This window comes from Rissa tridactyla, chromosome 15, assembly GCF_028500815.1.
Source record: "Rissa tridactyla isolate bRisTri1 chromosome 15, bRisTri1.patW.cur.20221130, whole genome shotgun sequence".
NCBI classification, from domain to species: Eukaryota; Metazoa; Chordata; class Aves; order Charadriiformes; family Laridae; genus Rissa; species Rissa tridactyla.
In genome coordinates this window covers 8,309,026-8,324,778 of record NC_071480.1, presented here as the reverse complement: position 1 = coordinate 8,324,778, position 15,753 = coordinate 8,309,026, and the positions used below count along the sequence as shown (strand labels likewise).

The 15,753-nt window shown below is 47.2% G+C and overlaps 2 protein-coding genes across 2 annotated transcripts in view; one reads left to right on the top strand and one right to left on the bottom strand.

The window, feature by feature from the left end:
- Positions 1–557: 557 nt before the first annotated feature.
- OTOP3 (otopetrin 3) lies at positions 558–5,196 on the top strand. The gene is made up of 6 exons (XM_054221754.1): positions 558–948; positions 1,274–1,410; positions 2,167–2,225; positions 2,864–2,982; positions 3,333–4,264; positions 5,026–5,196. Exons 1-6 carry the CDS (start codon positions 558–560, stop codon positions 5,194–5,196), a joined length of 1,809 nt encoding a protein of 602 aa, XP_054077729.1.
- A 2,940-nt stretch (positions 5,197–8,136) lies between these two features.
- Positions 8,137–15,753, bottom strand: part of HID1 (HID1 domain containing) — a 32,127-nt gene continuing 24,510 nt past the window's right edge. The window contains exons 14-19 of the mRNA XM_054221927.1: positions 15,498–15,725; positions 14,874–15,007; positions 11,705–11,785; positions 11,229–11,320; positions 10,736–10,894; positions 8,137–10,297 (exon numbers count right to left, since the gene is read on the bottom strand). Coding sequence (XP_054077902.1) covers positions 10,234–10,297; positions 10,736–10,894; positions 11,229–11,320; positions 11,705–11,785; positions 14,874–15,007; positions 15,498–15,725 — 758 coding nt within the window. The 3' untranslated portion in view covers positions 8,137–10,233. The remainder of the gene's footprint in view (positions 10,298–10,735; positions 10,895–11,228; positions 11,321–11,704; positions 11,786–14,873; positions 15,008–15,497; positions 15,726–15,753) is intronic.

Here is a 15,753-nt window from a genome sequence, read left to right as displayed (position 1 = left end):
AGGAGGAGTGTGGTGGTAACTCTCACAGCCCCAAAACACAAGGAAGGGGGTGGACCCATCAACCAAAATCAAACAGCTCTTAATTTTAGAGCAGGTCTGAGCTTGCTCTCTATACCTAATCTTTACAGCAACAAAGGGAAAGGAGGAAACCTGAATCCAAGGCTCTCCGCAGAGGAGGTGTGAAAGGTGAGGATGGGAACAATTTGGTCACCTCTGGTCCCAACAGCTCCAAGTACTGGTGGGGCAGGGCAGAGACATCAAATACCTGTTTTAATGCAGATGTCTCTGGACAGCCTTTGGCAGAACGACCTTTTCCCAGTGCCCCGCAATGACTATCCAACTGGGAAATTCAATACCCAACCTGGGCTAAACACCAATCTCTTTTCCCCTTCATCCAACTTCTGGAGAGGGAAGGGGAAGCTGCAAACCAAGCAAGGGAGGCCACCACACAAGTGTCTTTTACAACAGAGCACCTCTCGGCATGCCCCCCCACCATCCTTTTTAGTTTTAACCTCCCCTTTGTTCAACGTGGCAGGTGACCCCCAGGCAGATGAGCCATGCCAGGCAACAAAGTCTCAAAGCAAAAGCCCTGCCACCACTGCAAGAGCAGGCCAGCCTCAGCCCCACCAGACACCTCCACGATCCACTATGAGAAGTTCTGGCTGTACCGTCACTGCTCTTCAGTGCAGCAGAGGGACAGGCAAGCTCAGAAAGCTGGGCAGCTCTTCTCAGGGCTGCTGGCCATGAATGTGGTGTTTCTGGGCAGCGCCTTCATCAGCAGTATGATTTTCAACCATGTGGCCATCACACTGGCAGATGTCTGGATCCTGCTTTCCATCCTCAAAGTCTTGTGCCTGTGCTGGATCATCTACTACCTGCTGGGCACCAGTCGGCAGCCGCACGCAGTGCTGTACCGGGATTCCCACGCTGGGCCAATCTGGATTCGAGGTGAGTTCTACTTTTATTTATTATCTCAAGCCTTTCCCCTTCTTCTCAGTGCTTGATAGAGAAGATAAGGAAGTCACTCCCCCACTATTAAAAGAGCTAGAAGCCACAGGAGATGTAGTTAGCTTGTGGTGCAAGGCTTGGGGAAGAGAAGGGCATAGTGGATGACGCCACAGAGAGGAACTAGAGCAGCCAGGAAAGTCTTGAACTTGGCTCCCCTTCAGCCTCCAATGCAACCTCACTCTGCAGTCCCTTCCTAAAGCTGAACCACCAGATGCTCCACAGACTCGTCTTTGTTTATTTACTGCTGCTTTTGCTGTTTGCCCAGGGTCAGTGCTGCTGTTCGCCAGTTTCAGCATCCTCCTGAACGTGTTTCAGATCGGCTACAGCGCAATTCTCATCCAGTGCAAATCCAGGGTGGAAATTGTGTTCCCCAGCATTGAAATCTTTTTTATTTTGACCCAGGTACTGTACGTTACCCTCCGAAAGCTCGCTTGTTCTCTCTGTCCCATTCCTGGGAGCCCGAGGGGTGGGAGGAGTGGGGAGACTTGGAAAAGGCATTCTCATGTGCACAAGTGCACGAGGCATTCTCATGAGCATTAAAGTATCTCACACCATTTCAAATACCACCCATCCACACTCCTGATGTGCCAGATGGAGAGATGAAGTAGTAAGATTTACAAAGAAATCCCTCTAGCAATACCTGACATACTGTAGGGTCCAGAAGAGTTTGTTCTGAAGCATCAAAGTAGGGAGAGAGGAAGGGAAATTTCAGGTTTTGTCAGTGCGATGTTTGGCGAGACGTCTCTCTCTCTATTTGCTAATGCAGCCCCCCAACAAAATCCTTTGCAGACAAGTGTCCCACACCGTTTGCAACTTGTTACTCTGATACCAACTCTCTTCTTTCCAGACCCAAAGGCGTATTTGAAAAGTAAACTAGCTCCCATCTTAACAGCAAACACCCATGTTTATACAAGACAGAGAAAAGCAGATCTCCTAGACCTGCATTAGGTGCAGGCACACACATGCTGCAGTCACCTAAGGGTGCCAGGACATGCCCAACACTGACACGCAGGTACACACGTACCCCTGTACCACACACAGAGGCAGGTTTGCTCCCACTTGGACACATGCCTTCTCGCCTGCCTATCCATTTCCACCGCGCGTGCGGCAGGCTGCCAGCTGCATCCTGCTCATGTCCTTATTGTGATCGATTTGCAGGCTTTTTTTCTGTGGCATCACTCTAAGGACTGCATTCAAGTCCAGCACAACTTCACCAGGTACAAAAAGGGGAAAAACTGCCTTCTACTTCTCTAAAGAAACTTCCTTTCTGTCTACAATCTCCCTTATTCCTGCTAGAGCTGTCTTCAGCTGATCTTAGCAGACTCTCCATATTGTGCATCACACAAGAACCAGGCTATGACTTGACCAGACTCATGCTCCTTCCATTGACCTGAGCTCACCAGCTCCCTTTGGTTTTCACTTGTGCCTTGGACTGCTGCAAAGCTTGTTGCTTCCTCCTAACCCCAAACACCTTCCTGCTGCATGGCTCAGGGATCAATTCAGGGACTAGGGGATGAGGGTGGGCGGCCTCCCCATTCCTATCACTGGGAGATGTCTCAGCCTTTCCTCCCTCAACTGCGCCCAGACTTAGGCCAGTTTCACCAGCAAGCCTGGCATTGTCTGCCCTGCTCCTTTGCAAATGCCCAAACGGGAGTGTATTCAGCTGTATTCAGGTGTGCAAAATTACACACCAACGCCCACACGCAGAACAGGCACAAATGCACTGTGTTTGCACCCATCTGCGCATGAGTAAGCAAGAAAAAGGGCAGCACCACATGGCAGGTGGACACACAGCCAGGTCACAAACATTCTCCACCAGGCAACATACTGTAGAAGTGCCTTTCTCTTCTCCCAGGTGTGGGCTGATGTTGACCATAGCCACTAACCTCCTCCTCTGGCTCTTGGCCGTGACCAACGACACCATTCACGTGGAGATCGAGTCTCAGCTGCGTGAGGTGGAGCAGCGATTTGAAGGCAAGGCTCCTTTTTCACATCCCTATTTGTGTTAGGCTGCCATAGATGACTTCTAGGGAGAGACAGAGGGGGCTTCACTGTGAAGGAAGGGATGTCTCTCTCATCCAGCACCTATGGTGTTGACCAGAAGCAGCACTATGTATTTGGGAAAAAGACATTTGCTAAACCCTGTTATTCTAAATCCTCGCAGCCTTGAGGACCAAGTGGTAATCACTTAACTTCCTACTGATCACTGTTTCTGAGATACACAGAGACAGATGTTGTGTCTGCACACAAGGAAATCCCAAAGATAGCCATGAAATCCAGGCCATGTCCCTCTTAATTGTTGCCTTCCTCTTCTCATGCTCCAGGCAATGAGACTGCCTCGTGCACGTGCCCAAACACAACCATCTGCAAAGTCTTCCAGAAGGGCTACATCCTGCTCTACCCCTTCAACACTGAGTACTGCCTCGTCTGCTGCTCTGTGCTGTACGTCATGTGGAAGAACGTGGGGAGACGCATCAGTGACCACCATGTCCCTCACATCAAGCCCAGGTTCAGGCTCCAGGGGGTGGTCTTTGGGCCACTGCTGGGCACCATTGCTGTAATCATCGGGATCTGTGTCTTTATGATGTACCAGATCCAGGCCACCAGCTCAGTCCCCAGCCGCCAGGCCTTCGTGATCTATTATTCCTACTACATTGTGCTTTTGCCCCTGATGAGTGTGGGCGCAGTGATTGGAACAATCATCCATGCCTTAGAAAAAAAGGAGCTGGACACGCTGAAGAACCCAACTCGCAGCCTGGACGTGATCCTGTTGATGGGGGCAGCCCTTGGCCAAATCGGCATGTCCTACTTCTCTATTGTTGCCATTGTGGCCACTGACCCCAGGGACCTGTTGAACAGTCTCATCCTGTCCCATTCTGTCCTCCTCATCTTTCAGAACATCACCCAAAATGTCTTCATCATTGATGGGCTTCACCGACAGCCCTTTGTAGCAGCGAGTGAGGCCACACACGCAGAACATGCTAAGGATCAAGCAGCGGCTTCAGAGCTACCTGGTGAGGAGGAAACCACAACAAGCAGCAACCAGGAGCACACACAGATGCCTCCTGACAAAGAGGAAGAAATGAAAGAAGGGCAGAATCATGAAGCCTATGATCAGAGAGGAGTGAACATGCTGGAGCTGGGACAGGAGATCCGGAAAGTTTCTCTGTCCTATATCCATAGTTACTCTCACCTGAGCTGGAAGAGAAGAGCATTAAGGGAGATCTCATTCTTCTTGGTTTTGTGCAATATCATAGTAAGTATTACTCTCTTTTCTACACCACAGCTTGGCTAAGCCATCATGACCTGTGATACAGACATGCTCTCCTTGTCTTTTTCTTTGGATGCTATTCCAGACGAGACACCTTTACCTACCATGTTTCAAACTACTGGTGAGGCAAATCAAGACTGTTTTTGCTGTTAATACTCCACTTCCATAATTAGGTCTTCATAAGGTCTTTTTTTTTTTTTTTTAACTTAAGAGTCAAATATGGCTAGGTCTCCTGGGTGCAGGAAGGAGACAGCTAATAAATCCTTCCATGACAAAATTTTAGCCTCTGAAAAAATTATCAAACTCATTATGGGTGTTTCATGAGATAGGTGGAGAAACATGAGGCAGCAGCAGTGAGTCTTTGTAAGCATGAGTCTCCAGGATTGAAACTCACCCAGTAAAGTACACTGTGCTCTGGGATCTTGAATCAACATGGATCTTTGATGCAGCCTTAATCCAGTGAAGACAAATTGGCCAAGGAAACAGTGAAATCCTGTAGAAAGATGAAGCTGCCTGGGGCAGAATGAGGCTATCATTAGGTTACCAGGAATTCAACAGGATTTGACTTACAGCAAGGAGTCAGCAGCATAACTAGGGGATTTTCCTTCTCTTCCCTGGCAGGGAGACTCCTCTGATACTCCTGAAATATTCCTACAATCACTTGAGCCAGTGCTGAGATTAGAGTGCAGGTAGGAGACAGTTTGTCATCCTCTGACTTCTGTTCTTTTTCTTTTACACCTCTTTAGCTCTGGGTCATGCCCACATTCGGGGCTCACCCTGTCTTCGAGAATGGACTGGAAAAGTCATTTTATGGCTACTCTACCTGGTTTGCGATTGTGAACTTTGGCCTCCCGCTGGGTGTGTTCTACCGAATGCACTCCGTCGGGGGGCTCCTGGAGGTCTACATCACAGCCTGAACCAAGCTGACTCCCCACCCCAGAGGCTGGGGCGAAACCATGATGCTGAACAAAGATGCAGTAAGCAGCAGATATGCACGTGGAAGCTTTTAAGCTTTTTCCTTCCAGATTCTGCTTTGACTTCTCCTTGCACAACACCTCCCCGAGTTTCAGAAGAAAAGGAGGTTGATTTATATTATCATTTTTTGTCCATAGAGAATAGACTCAAAGCCCACAAACAAACTGTTTTACTGCTCTAAGGAAGGATGCTGGTACTTTTCAGTAGTCTGCCAGTGGATGCTCTATGGTAGTAAGTGGGACTTTACCAGCTCCTATTGAAATCCCCCAGATGAAAGAATGCAAGAGCAGCCTTCAACAGAAGCAACAGAGACTAACCTACACTCCACAGAACTTCAAAAATCCACAGTCAAGGACCACCAGCCCCACCACTGCTCACCAACCCACCCTCCTGCAGCACAGAAGAGACATATCAGTACCAGCCACAGTAGAAGCACATAAACCCACAGTCATTCAGAAACAAACCAAACATACGCCTTTTGTATCATTTTCAGAAGGGTGATCATGCTGGTAGCTGCTGTAATGGTCAGAACAGGGGCTGTTTCCATTTGTTCCCGGTGCTGACATCTGGCACACCTACTCACACGAGTCCCGTAGGACCCAGCCCCACTGAAGTGCCAAACTCTTGCAGCTCTCAGTACTGAAGAGCAGGACGGGCCTTCAGACCTGCACCGGTTCAGTATACCTTTTCCCATTATTGAAAACAGAAGCTATAGCATTACCTTGCTTTACTGAGAATAAATGCTATTTCTCCTTACAGGCACTCACAGAGCCTCAAGTGAGAAGCACTAGAGAAATACCATGGCTGGTCTTTACTTGATGCTACTTGTGCATGGCGTTATCACCAGCGTGTACTAGCAAAGGTCCACCCTTGCGTGCAGAGCTAGGTCACAAAAAGAGCTACTGACAAATACTACAGTGAATCCCTCCCTACCCCAACACTTTGATCCTCACTGCTGCTTTGCACATCCACAAACATTTCACAAGGTGCGCTGCGCGTAAGGGAATAGTTGCACAGCGTGGTGCCTGATCAAAGACCCATTCGTACTTGTTCCATAGGAGACGCTTGCTTTGAAAGCGCATGAGAGAGCAGGGGGCTTGTGACTATGGGTCCCAAATACAAAGCCTGATGAATGGAAATAAAGAGAGATTGAATTTTCACGTGTATCTTGTGAAATTTCTGGGTTTGCTCTGCACTCACCAAAGACCAGATTCAAAACCAACTGCCATTGACATACACCACTCTTGGGTTCAGAGGTTATATGAGGTTTAAGGGCGAGCCTTGTTATACAATCATTCCATTTGTTGCTATCAAAATCTTTCATGACTCTTAACCAAGGCCAAAGTAGCACGGTACAAAAGACACAGTAAAAAAAACCCTATATTATTGCTTCTGTTCCTCTATAAATCAATCCCAGAAGCAGTGTGGGAAGAAGCCTATTTATGGGGCTTTTTGGTGATCCCATAGAAAAACAAACTCTCTCAAGACAGTAACACTGCCGAGAGCTAGAAACTCCTGACCACGCACATCCCACTCTCCTAAGGATTCAGCATTCAGGCAATGATAGCACCTTTCTGTGAAACTAAGTGAGAATGACTGCACAAGCATGAACTTTGCCCAGTAAGTGTTTTTACTTAGGCCTGTGTCAACAGAAATACGTCATGAGAAATAACAGCTGGATAAATTAGGCTCCAATAAAGTTAATTATTATTCTCATTTCACAGTTTGTCCCAAGGGATCTACAGGAAATACATGCCAAGGTCTGGCCCTTTTAAATGATGAACAGGACCTCAAATCTTCTTCCTAGTTACTGACAGCCTGGGTACATGCAATGATGTACTTCGTGGGCAAATCCATGACCTGGATTTTATCTGCGATATAATAGATAAACACAGTTTAAGTTACTCAGACTCCATGGAGCAGGTGACTTTGGAGGTCTCCCACTGAGCTATAAATACTAAGTCACATAGACACTACACACAAGTATGGACCGAAAGCAAAGTCAGCTTGTGATTTCTTGCTGGTAAACAGGATGGACTACCCGAATACATGATTGTATTCGGCACAAACAGGAATGAAGCCCACCCCCTCCAACTCTTACACAAAGCCACTATAAATCAGGTAAGTGGTGAAGGCCCTCTATGTCCTTTTCTAAAAACACCCAGTTCTAACACTGCAGACAACGGTTAAGAAATCCCACAACCGGCAACAATAAAAGCACTCTTCCGGGCCAAAGAGAAACATGGGGTCCAAAATTTCAACCCTTTCACTTCAGAGGGATCTAGTTCTACGTGACTCAAGCTCTGGACTGATTTGCATCTACCCCCAGGAGGGATAAAACCATGAATACAGTTTGCATGAAATTAAAACTGCCTTCAGGCCCTTCACAAGGCTGACAGCGGGGCTGGGGACAGCACTCCGAAAGCCTAGTGAGAAGCGAGGTAGCCGTGACTCCTGAATCCAACACAGCCACCACACGTCAGTGGCCCACCTGCTCCTTTGTCATCTGCCATCCGTGAATGACTTCCAGAGCTCTCCCAGGGCCGGAGTGCCTGTTTTATGGGTCTCAACTACACAAATGTGTTGGTACATGATTCACAAAGTCAAGAGACTTGATCCTGTTTGATCTAGGTCCTCTTCTGTACCCTTTGAGGCAGTTACCTTGGATGGTGCCTCATGATGTAAGCACACAAATGGCCAAAACCACAAAATTCAGCCTTGTTTTCCAGAGTTCAATCTTCATTTCTGATTACAAAAAAAATCCACACACTGCAGAGGAAGCCAGCACACGGTCTCCTAGTAGCACAGATCACTCCAGCACAAGACAAACAAGATTATAAACCTCTCTGGGGAAAAAAAAAAATAAGCAACCAACTGCGTGTTTCAGATAATCTTTATCTTTCTCTCTGTAAGTAAGCAAATAGTTTACAGTGCAAGTTGATTTCCACAGAACAAGGATCAGACTCCAAACACCAAGAAACAAACAAAAAAGTTTCCAGAGAAATTCACAAAGAAACAAAGCAGAAAAGAGAGGATGGAAGAGATCATGAGAACCAGCAGATCCATGGGAGGGAAGAGGCAAGCGCATGGGACGCAGGATGCCCCATTCCAGCTGTGAGGTGCAAGTGCCATACAATCAGAGGCTGGTCCCACCAAATCACATTCTTATATACGAGAGAGATTCCAGGTAAAAGAGACCTCACCCTGTTTACATCCGAACAGAGATAGGGTCAGGATGGCAGTAGTGATAGATGGCAAAGTGGGCTGGAAATGGAGGGTGGGTGGGGGAATAAATCTCTCTTTATTTCACATATTTCTTATCCTTCAGAAAACCCCTTAGGCTTTATTTCAGCTTTGAGCTGGCCTGGGACTCCAGTCCCCTTTCAGCACCCAAAGGAGGAAATTACCTGACTACAAGCCAGCAATAGACTAGCACAGCACTCTCTCTAGGAGAAGATGGTCGTGTCGCTATTGCTTTAGCTTCAAAACTTCGGCACGGGTTACAGACACAGAAGAGCGTGCCATACCTGTCCCCTTACTTTAACGTGCGAGACCAGTTTCCATGGAGTGATTTCACTGGTTCTAAACTGTAGCAAACAGCTCATGGCCAGTGATCTTCCTGAGAGTCTGAACACCAGAGCACCAAGGACTACGCTTTGGTGGAGAGGGAAAGCTCTTAGCTCATGACAGGACCCCTCACATTTCATTGTCCAAAGACCACGCAGGTCTAAAATAGCAGCCCCTCCCAGCAGAACATAAAATCCGACTCAAACCCCAGGATGTCTCCACCTGCCAATGCGCAACCCCCAAGCCAGCAACAGCAGGTCTCCCACCAATTCTAATTCCAGCTTCCCAGCTTGCTTGGGACCCAATACATTCAAGATCTGATAACTCAGCCACTAGCAAAATGCCCTGAAGAATCGAACTTTGCCTCAGAACACTCTGCTCCCCAGTGACATGGAGATGCTTTTCCTCCTACAACTTCCAAATTCCTCCTACAACTTCCCTGAGTGCCTTCCTCAATCCCCTGCCTTAGGCAGTAGTGTGCAAAAGACCCTTCCACTCCCTGCACTGCATCAGCCTGCCAGGCACAGATGGAACGATATGGTCCCTTTCAAACCCAGGTGACACTGTCCTTGCAGCCAACAGAAGACTAAGGGAGTTTAACAGTCACATCTCTTCTCCTTGCTCTCACTGAGCCAGTCCCTTCCTCCCTGTGTGCCCACATGGATTAAGCAGGGCTTTCCAAAGTAACACACACTCATTGCAACAGCCCACCATGAAGGTCAGGCTGCTGGGCCTGGAAGCCAAGGAAAAACTTATCATGCCACACCAAAGCACCAGCTACTACAAAACTTCTTAAGCAGCTTTCCAGTAAAGGAGAAGGGAGATTTGTAACTGAGACACAGAGTTTTCCTTCAGCAACTTTCCTTTCATTTGGATGTGAAAGACTTCCCTACCAATATGCAACTGAGACACCAGGGAGACACCTGCAGCCAGAAGGGATGCTCCGGAAACTTTATGGAGCCACATGAAAGCAACTGCAGTTTCCAAACCCCATCTTGTGCAGGAATAGCAGCTTCTCCCTTGCACCCAATGTACAGCTAGTCTTTTTCAATTAAACACTGACTCTGACCAGGGCAAGGACAGGGTCAGATTGGTTTCCAAACCACAACCAGGAGCAAAAGAGGAACAGAAGAGCTAAGAACAGTCTGATTTCTAGTGCAACCACAACAATGGACAATCCCTTAGACATCTTTCACTCAAGTTTCATGGTGAAGGGTGAGGGAAGAGAAGTGAGCTGGGGGGAGGAATGTCCAAGCAGGTCCCAATTAAAGCTTTAAATGACAGGGAGGTAAATGAAGTGATTGTCCTTTTGGTCTCTCAGCTGGATATGAAACGCAGGAATAGCTGTGACGAAGCAGCACACAGCAGTCCTTAGATCCAGTGTGTTTCTCTTAGTAGAGGTAAGTGCTCTCTTAGACCCGCTGAATTTCAAACAGCTTCACATCTGTGTCATACCAGATAGGGGGATCCACATTCCTGGGAGAGAAAGACAAGATCCACTTTACTCCCTGTGGCCAGGTACATGAAATTCAAATTTCAGAGCCAAGATTACAGGAGACGGCTATACGGAATGCCTTCAACTTTGCAAAAGAGAAAATCACTGGCTGAGAGACAATGGGCCTTAAAGGGATGACAATATCTACAATGCCCCACAAAACCAGAGCTTTGCGTGAAATCTCTGCACCATCCCCTCTAAGCAGCAGCAGGGAACAGAAAAGCTGGCAGTTCCCAAACAAGCAGCACTCCCAGAACAACTCCCTTCATGTCTCCTGCTCAACGTCTCTTCCAAGGGAACACCACCTTTCTTTCCTGTAAATATGAGACAATCCAGAGCTGGCAGAGTGCATGCAATTCTCTTTACAGGCCCCAGAAAGTTTGGAAAAGAAAAAGTCAGACTGCACCCAGCTGGTTTACCTCAAATAAATAACTCCCCACATGTAGGTCCGGAACCACATGGCAGTGCCCGAGTTAGCCTGGTACTTGCGAATGAGGATGGGGTGAGGGACAGGTAGCAGCCCCACCAGTGTGCCATGCTGCAAGAACTTGAGGATCTCAGATTCATCAGTGAGACCCCTGCAAAGAGACAGATCAGGAACATCCTTAGCATGTCCCATAGATGCCCCCAAAACAGCAGCACAAAGTTTCAGTCTGAACAAACATAGAGTCAGTGACCGTGGCCACGAAGAACACACACTCTCTCCTCTGAAACTGAAAAAAAGAGTTAAAAAGGGATCAGACAAACAAGAAGCTTGGCAAACAAAATAATATCTCCTCTGCTGAGACTGTAACGCTTTCAATTATACTTTACAAGGTTTCCCCTAGATGCCCTCCAAATTCATAAAACTCTGCCAACCTCACAGAGCTCTTTACACACTGCACAGCCCTTTCTCTTCAAAAATGTACTTACTTGTCAATGCAGATCTTCTCCACCTGAGGGACCAGCACCTGTAAGAGCCGCATGATTGTCTGCAGGGGAAGCTTTGACTTCCAAGACATCACCTGTAAATATGAAAGCCCGCAGGGAAATTAGTGCACTGCATTAGTAGTTTTCTACAGTTATCTCCATTATCTCTACAGCAAATGATGTTTACAAAACCCACAATGGCAGTGGATGAACTGAGTGCATAACAGCAGTACAATAAAGCCTGGAGCGCTAGAATTATGAGCCACTCAATGAAACTAGCCCAATATTTAAAACAGGTAAAACAAAATACTTCTTTGCAGATGGTAGTTACTACTGGAGGTTTGATCACACGTCAAAGACATTCCCCATGGGGAAATTCTGCTCTGAAGGAGTCTCTGCTTTGGGGTGGGGGGTAAGGAAAGCATTTCTGACACAACTCTTTTCCTCATTATTTATTTCCTCAGTCCAGATTTCCTTACCCAGTCAGGAGTTGGGGTCCACTGTCCACTGGAGGATGCACTAGAGAGACGCCTTCGATCTCGTCGGGGATGTGATGCTTCCTATCAATAAACATTATTTAAAAAAAAAAAAAAAACAACAAAACTAATCAAAAAGCAAATCACTAGAGCAAGAAATAGAACCCATTTTCTGCTGACTTTCCCCTAGCTGGTAAAAAACGTCTCAGCCTGTCCCTACCAGACCTTCATTCATTGAAACTGCTTTGACCCAGTGAGGGGCAATATTTGATGGTGTTAAGTTGTAGGACCCTGTGGCAAGGTCACAAGTCCAGTCACTGCTGCTGACACTCTGTTGGAACAATTCACAGTGGGAGAGTTAAAACGGGACTAACAAAAGACTGTTCAGGCATGTTTCTTTCTTTAGCACAGAGACTAAACAGCTAAAGGCCACAGCTTTTCAGAACTCTGTCTACTGAGTATCTCTGCGATTTTTGGTGCCCATCCTGGACTATCTTAAACAGCATTTTTCCGAGGGTGGGCTGCGAGCAGCTCCTACCTAAACAATCCCTGCCTCTTAAGGAACAATACACTCATACCCCCAGATACAAACACCAACACTAGTCACTTTTTGGAAAGCTCTGATCAGAAGTCCAAGACCAAATTCTCTCACTATTTTTCTCGCCATCACTCTCTTTTAAATTCTCTTATACTGAAGACATTACTGTCACCCTAGCTTTAGAAGTCTGCCAAGGAAAGCTCAAAATATTCACGGTGGTAAGGAAATAACTCTTTAAAATCACTATTAATGTCTGCACAAGGTAAAAATGGAGAGGCTTTTTCCCTTTTGTAATGCACCCTGACCATTCATTTCTACAACCTAGAGCTGACTTTTCTACAAAACAAATGAGAACAGTGCTTCCTTCCAACAGCCATCCTGCACCTCCACATGCATGGACTCATTCACACGTCACCTTTGCAACCAGCAGGCCTGGGACAGAGCTGTGCTGCAATCCACTGGACGCTGACAGTGCCGTACCAGTCCCTTTCTGACTGGGGAACAGCTCGAGCCAGCTGCTGGACACAGAGATCTCATGATGCATGATTATGTTTCATGGGCTGCTGGAAGATGAAAACCTTTCTTCTGCAAGTTCTAAGCAAAGATCTTTCTTGGCAACAGAATTAATTGTGTGCTTAAGACATCCTGCTGACCATGGGCCTTCATCTGGTACCAGGGAAGGCCAGGAAGGATAAGCAGAACCGGTCCCAAGATATTTGGGAATTCTGTTCATTCCAATTTATTCAAAGCCTAAACAGCAATATTATTTTGCAATGTTTGCAGCTACATTCTTATCATTCAACCTGTTCAGCTTCAGTAAAGTGTCCTCCTCAAGCTTCTAAAAATAACATTCATAAAAACATAAAAAAAACCTAATTTCCTTCAGATGACCCCACCTTCTTCCTCTTTCCTCCTCATTCTCCGACAGCCCTTCCTCCCTCACAGCTGCCATCCAAATGCTGGCAGCCAGCTGACACATTTAGGAGAGGTAAGATGGAATTACACCGAAATATGAAGGCCATTGAACATTTCACGAGACACTTTTGAAATGGTCATGACTGATAAGAGGAGAATATTACAACAGATAAAGGAAGGAAATTAAATCAGTCATAAGGGTGGGTATCCTAAAATGTATCCAGTACCTCTTAATTCATTTATCTTAAGTCAGTAGGTTGGAGCACAGAAAGACGACAACGTTCAGACAGTCTGAAACACCACAATCCCTGGAGACAGGTGTGTGCTACCTGAAGCGCCATGCGATAGCAGTCACAATTCTCCCCACAGCATATCCCACACCCACTGCTTTACTGCCCTTCACCTCCTGTCTGCTTTTTGGCCCCCACCCACAAACATTCTGACATGCAAATAGCATTGCTGAAGCCAGGTGGGGCAGCTAATGGGGAACCATCTGTCAGAGACCAAAGGCCCACAGGCTCAAACACGTACGCGGAACAAGCAGAGAGGGTCAGGACATAAGGGTAGAGTATGGGAGTCCTCAGCCTGCTCCACTAGATTGCAATGCCTTTGCAAACATCCCCCGTTTGCACCCCGATTCTGCAGTACTGTCTCAGCCAAAAGCACGTCAAGAGCAAAACAGACTGAAAGATTCTTGTAGCACCACTACGGTCTATAGCAGCCCGCGCTAAAACACATCACCTCATCCCAGCTCATCACCTCCTGCCCAGTTTGCTCCACACCTGGCAAGAGCTGATGTGTCAATTTGGCCATTCCAGAGAAAAGTAAGAGGGGGAAAAAAAAAAAAAAAGCTGTGAATGCTATGCCTTTCACCTCAGCGCAGCCATGCCTCCCCGTGCGAGTGGATGCGGTGTTCTCACTGCAATGAAATGGCTCTGTGATCAGTAAATGCTCAGGCAGAGCATGAAGCAGCGCTAGGTGTACAAGTGCAGCCTTGCTGAAGGAAGAAAGGGTGTGCAGGACAGCCCTCGTAATACACTTCCTACAAGACAGCCTGGAGGTTTTTGATACTGGCCAGGAAAGGACATGGACTGAGTTAGAGAGCAATAAAAGACTGCTGCTCCACTGAATTTGGAAGACGGCTGGTTTATAACTTGATGGGGAAAACTAGCAAATGCCAGAAGGCTGACGTTGCCACCAGAGCCTAGGAGGCCAGCGCAGCCTTGATTCACAGACTGCAAGGCCTCTGTATCATCTGCATGGCCAATCAGCCACCACTCTGAGGGCAGCATCTCAGCCAGGCCCTCATGGGAACACATTTTTCACAATACCAGCTTATCCAGAAGATTCTGGTAGAGTTCTCCATCCCAGAAAGGAAGGAGAGGAAAAAGAAGCAGCAGTTAGAACCTAGTTAAAAGCTTCTGGATCAGGAATACGTCCCTTTGCAATTACGCACTTGCTGCTCTATCAGTTGCTTTCAAGGTGGAGAAAGCTCACTCCTCTAGTGTCCTAGCTCTTGTGTCACTAGGACAAACATGAAACACCCAAGATGATGCAACAGCACCATGGTGTTTTCCAGCACTGCGCGCGTGTGCATATTGCCTCTAATATGATGTCTTTCTTCAGAGGGCCAACCAGACCTCTCCTAAAGTCCCCAGTTTTATTTCATACCACTCCAAGCCCTACACCTTCCCTACGCACCAGAATGTCTGGCCTTACCCCGCTCCAGGGCTCCCCATCACTCACAGCTGAGGGCAGGTTACCCTCTGGGGGAGGCTGTGAAGACTCTGGCTCCAGCGAACGCATGGTCCCATCCTCTGATACCTGTGACTTCTCTGTGAGCTTGTCAATTCCTGTGTTTAAAAGAGAAAATGCTCAGAAACACAAGTGAATTAAATACGTTTAAAAGCGGGGGGTTCTTCTCTGCCCTACCATGCACAGACCCTACGCATCTGCCAGCATATGAAGTGTTCTCCTTTCCCCAGAAGAAGCAAGATCTAGCCTTGATCTCATCACCCCAGAGGAGTGAGTTTGTCTCTAGGAAAACGCTCCCTCATGTAAGAGGAACACAAGTTCACATGGGTATAATTAAACTGAGCCAAGAGGTCAAGATTAGGACAAATGGCCATGTGGACACTAAGTCTGAGAGGATAGAAACTAAAGGCAGTTTACTTTAACTTGTTTGTCATCAGCTTGGGCAAACTGATCTGAAACTGAGACAGAGAGGCAGTAAGTTATTCACAGATGTAAACTCTTAATCTCTCCCACACCCAGTGAAAGGGTGAGCCCACACCATATCTCGCAGAGAAAACAAACCTCTCTCCTGTTAAAACTAAAGCTGACCTGGAGTAGCCACCAAACTTGTCTTCAGCGTCCCTGGTTCAGCAGGGGCAGCAGGACGTGATCCTTCCATGGAGACCCCATCCTGGGAGTTGGTGCGAGAAATAGGCTCGGGAGTTTTCTTCTTGCGCTGCAGACCTTTCTGGATGGACTGTGAGTCCGTGGGTAAGTTGGCCAGCTGGTGAAATACATTCCGCTTGCGGATAACAGCATAGACCAAATTTGAGTTCCCTGGGAATCACAGCAACAAAATGAGCAG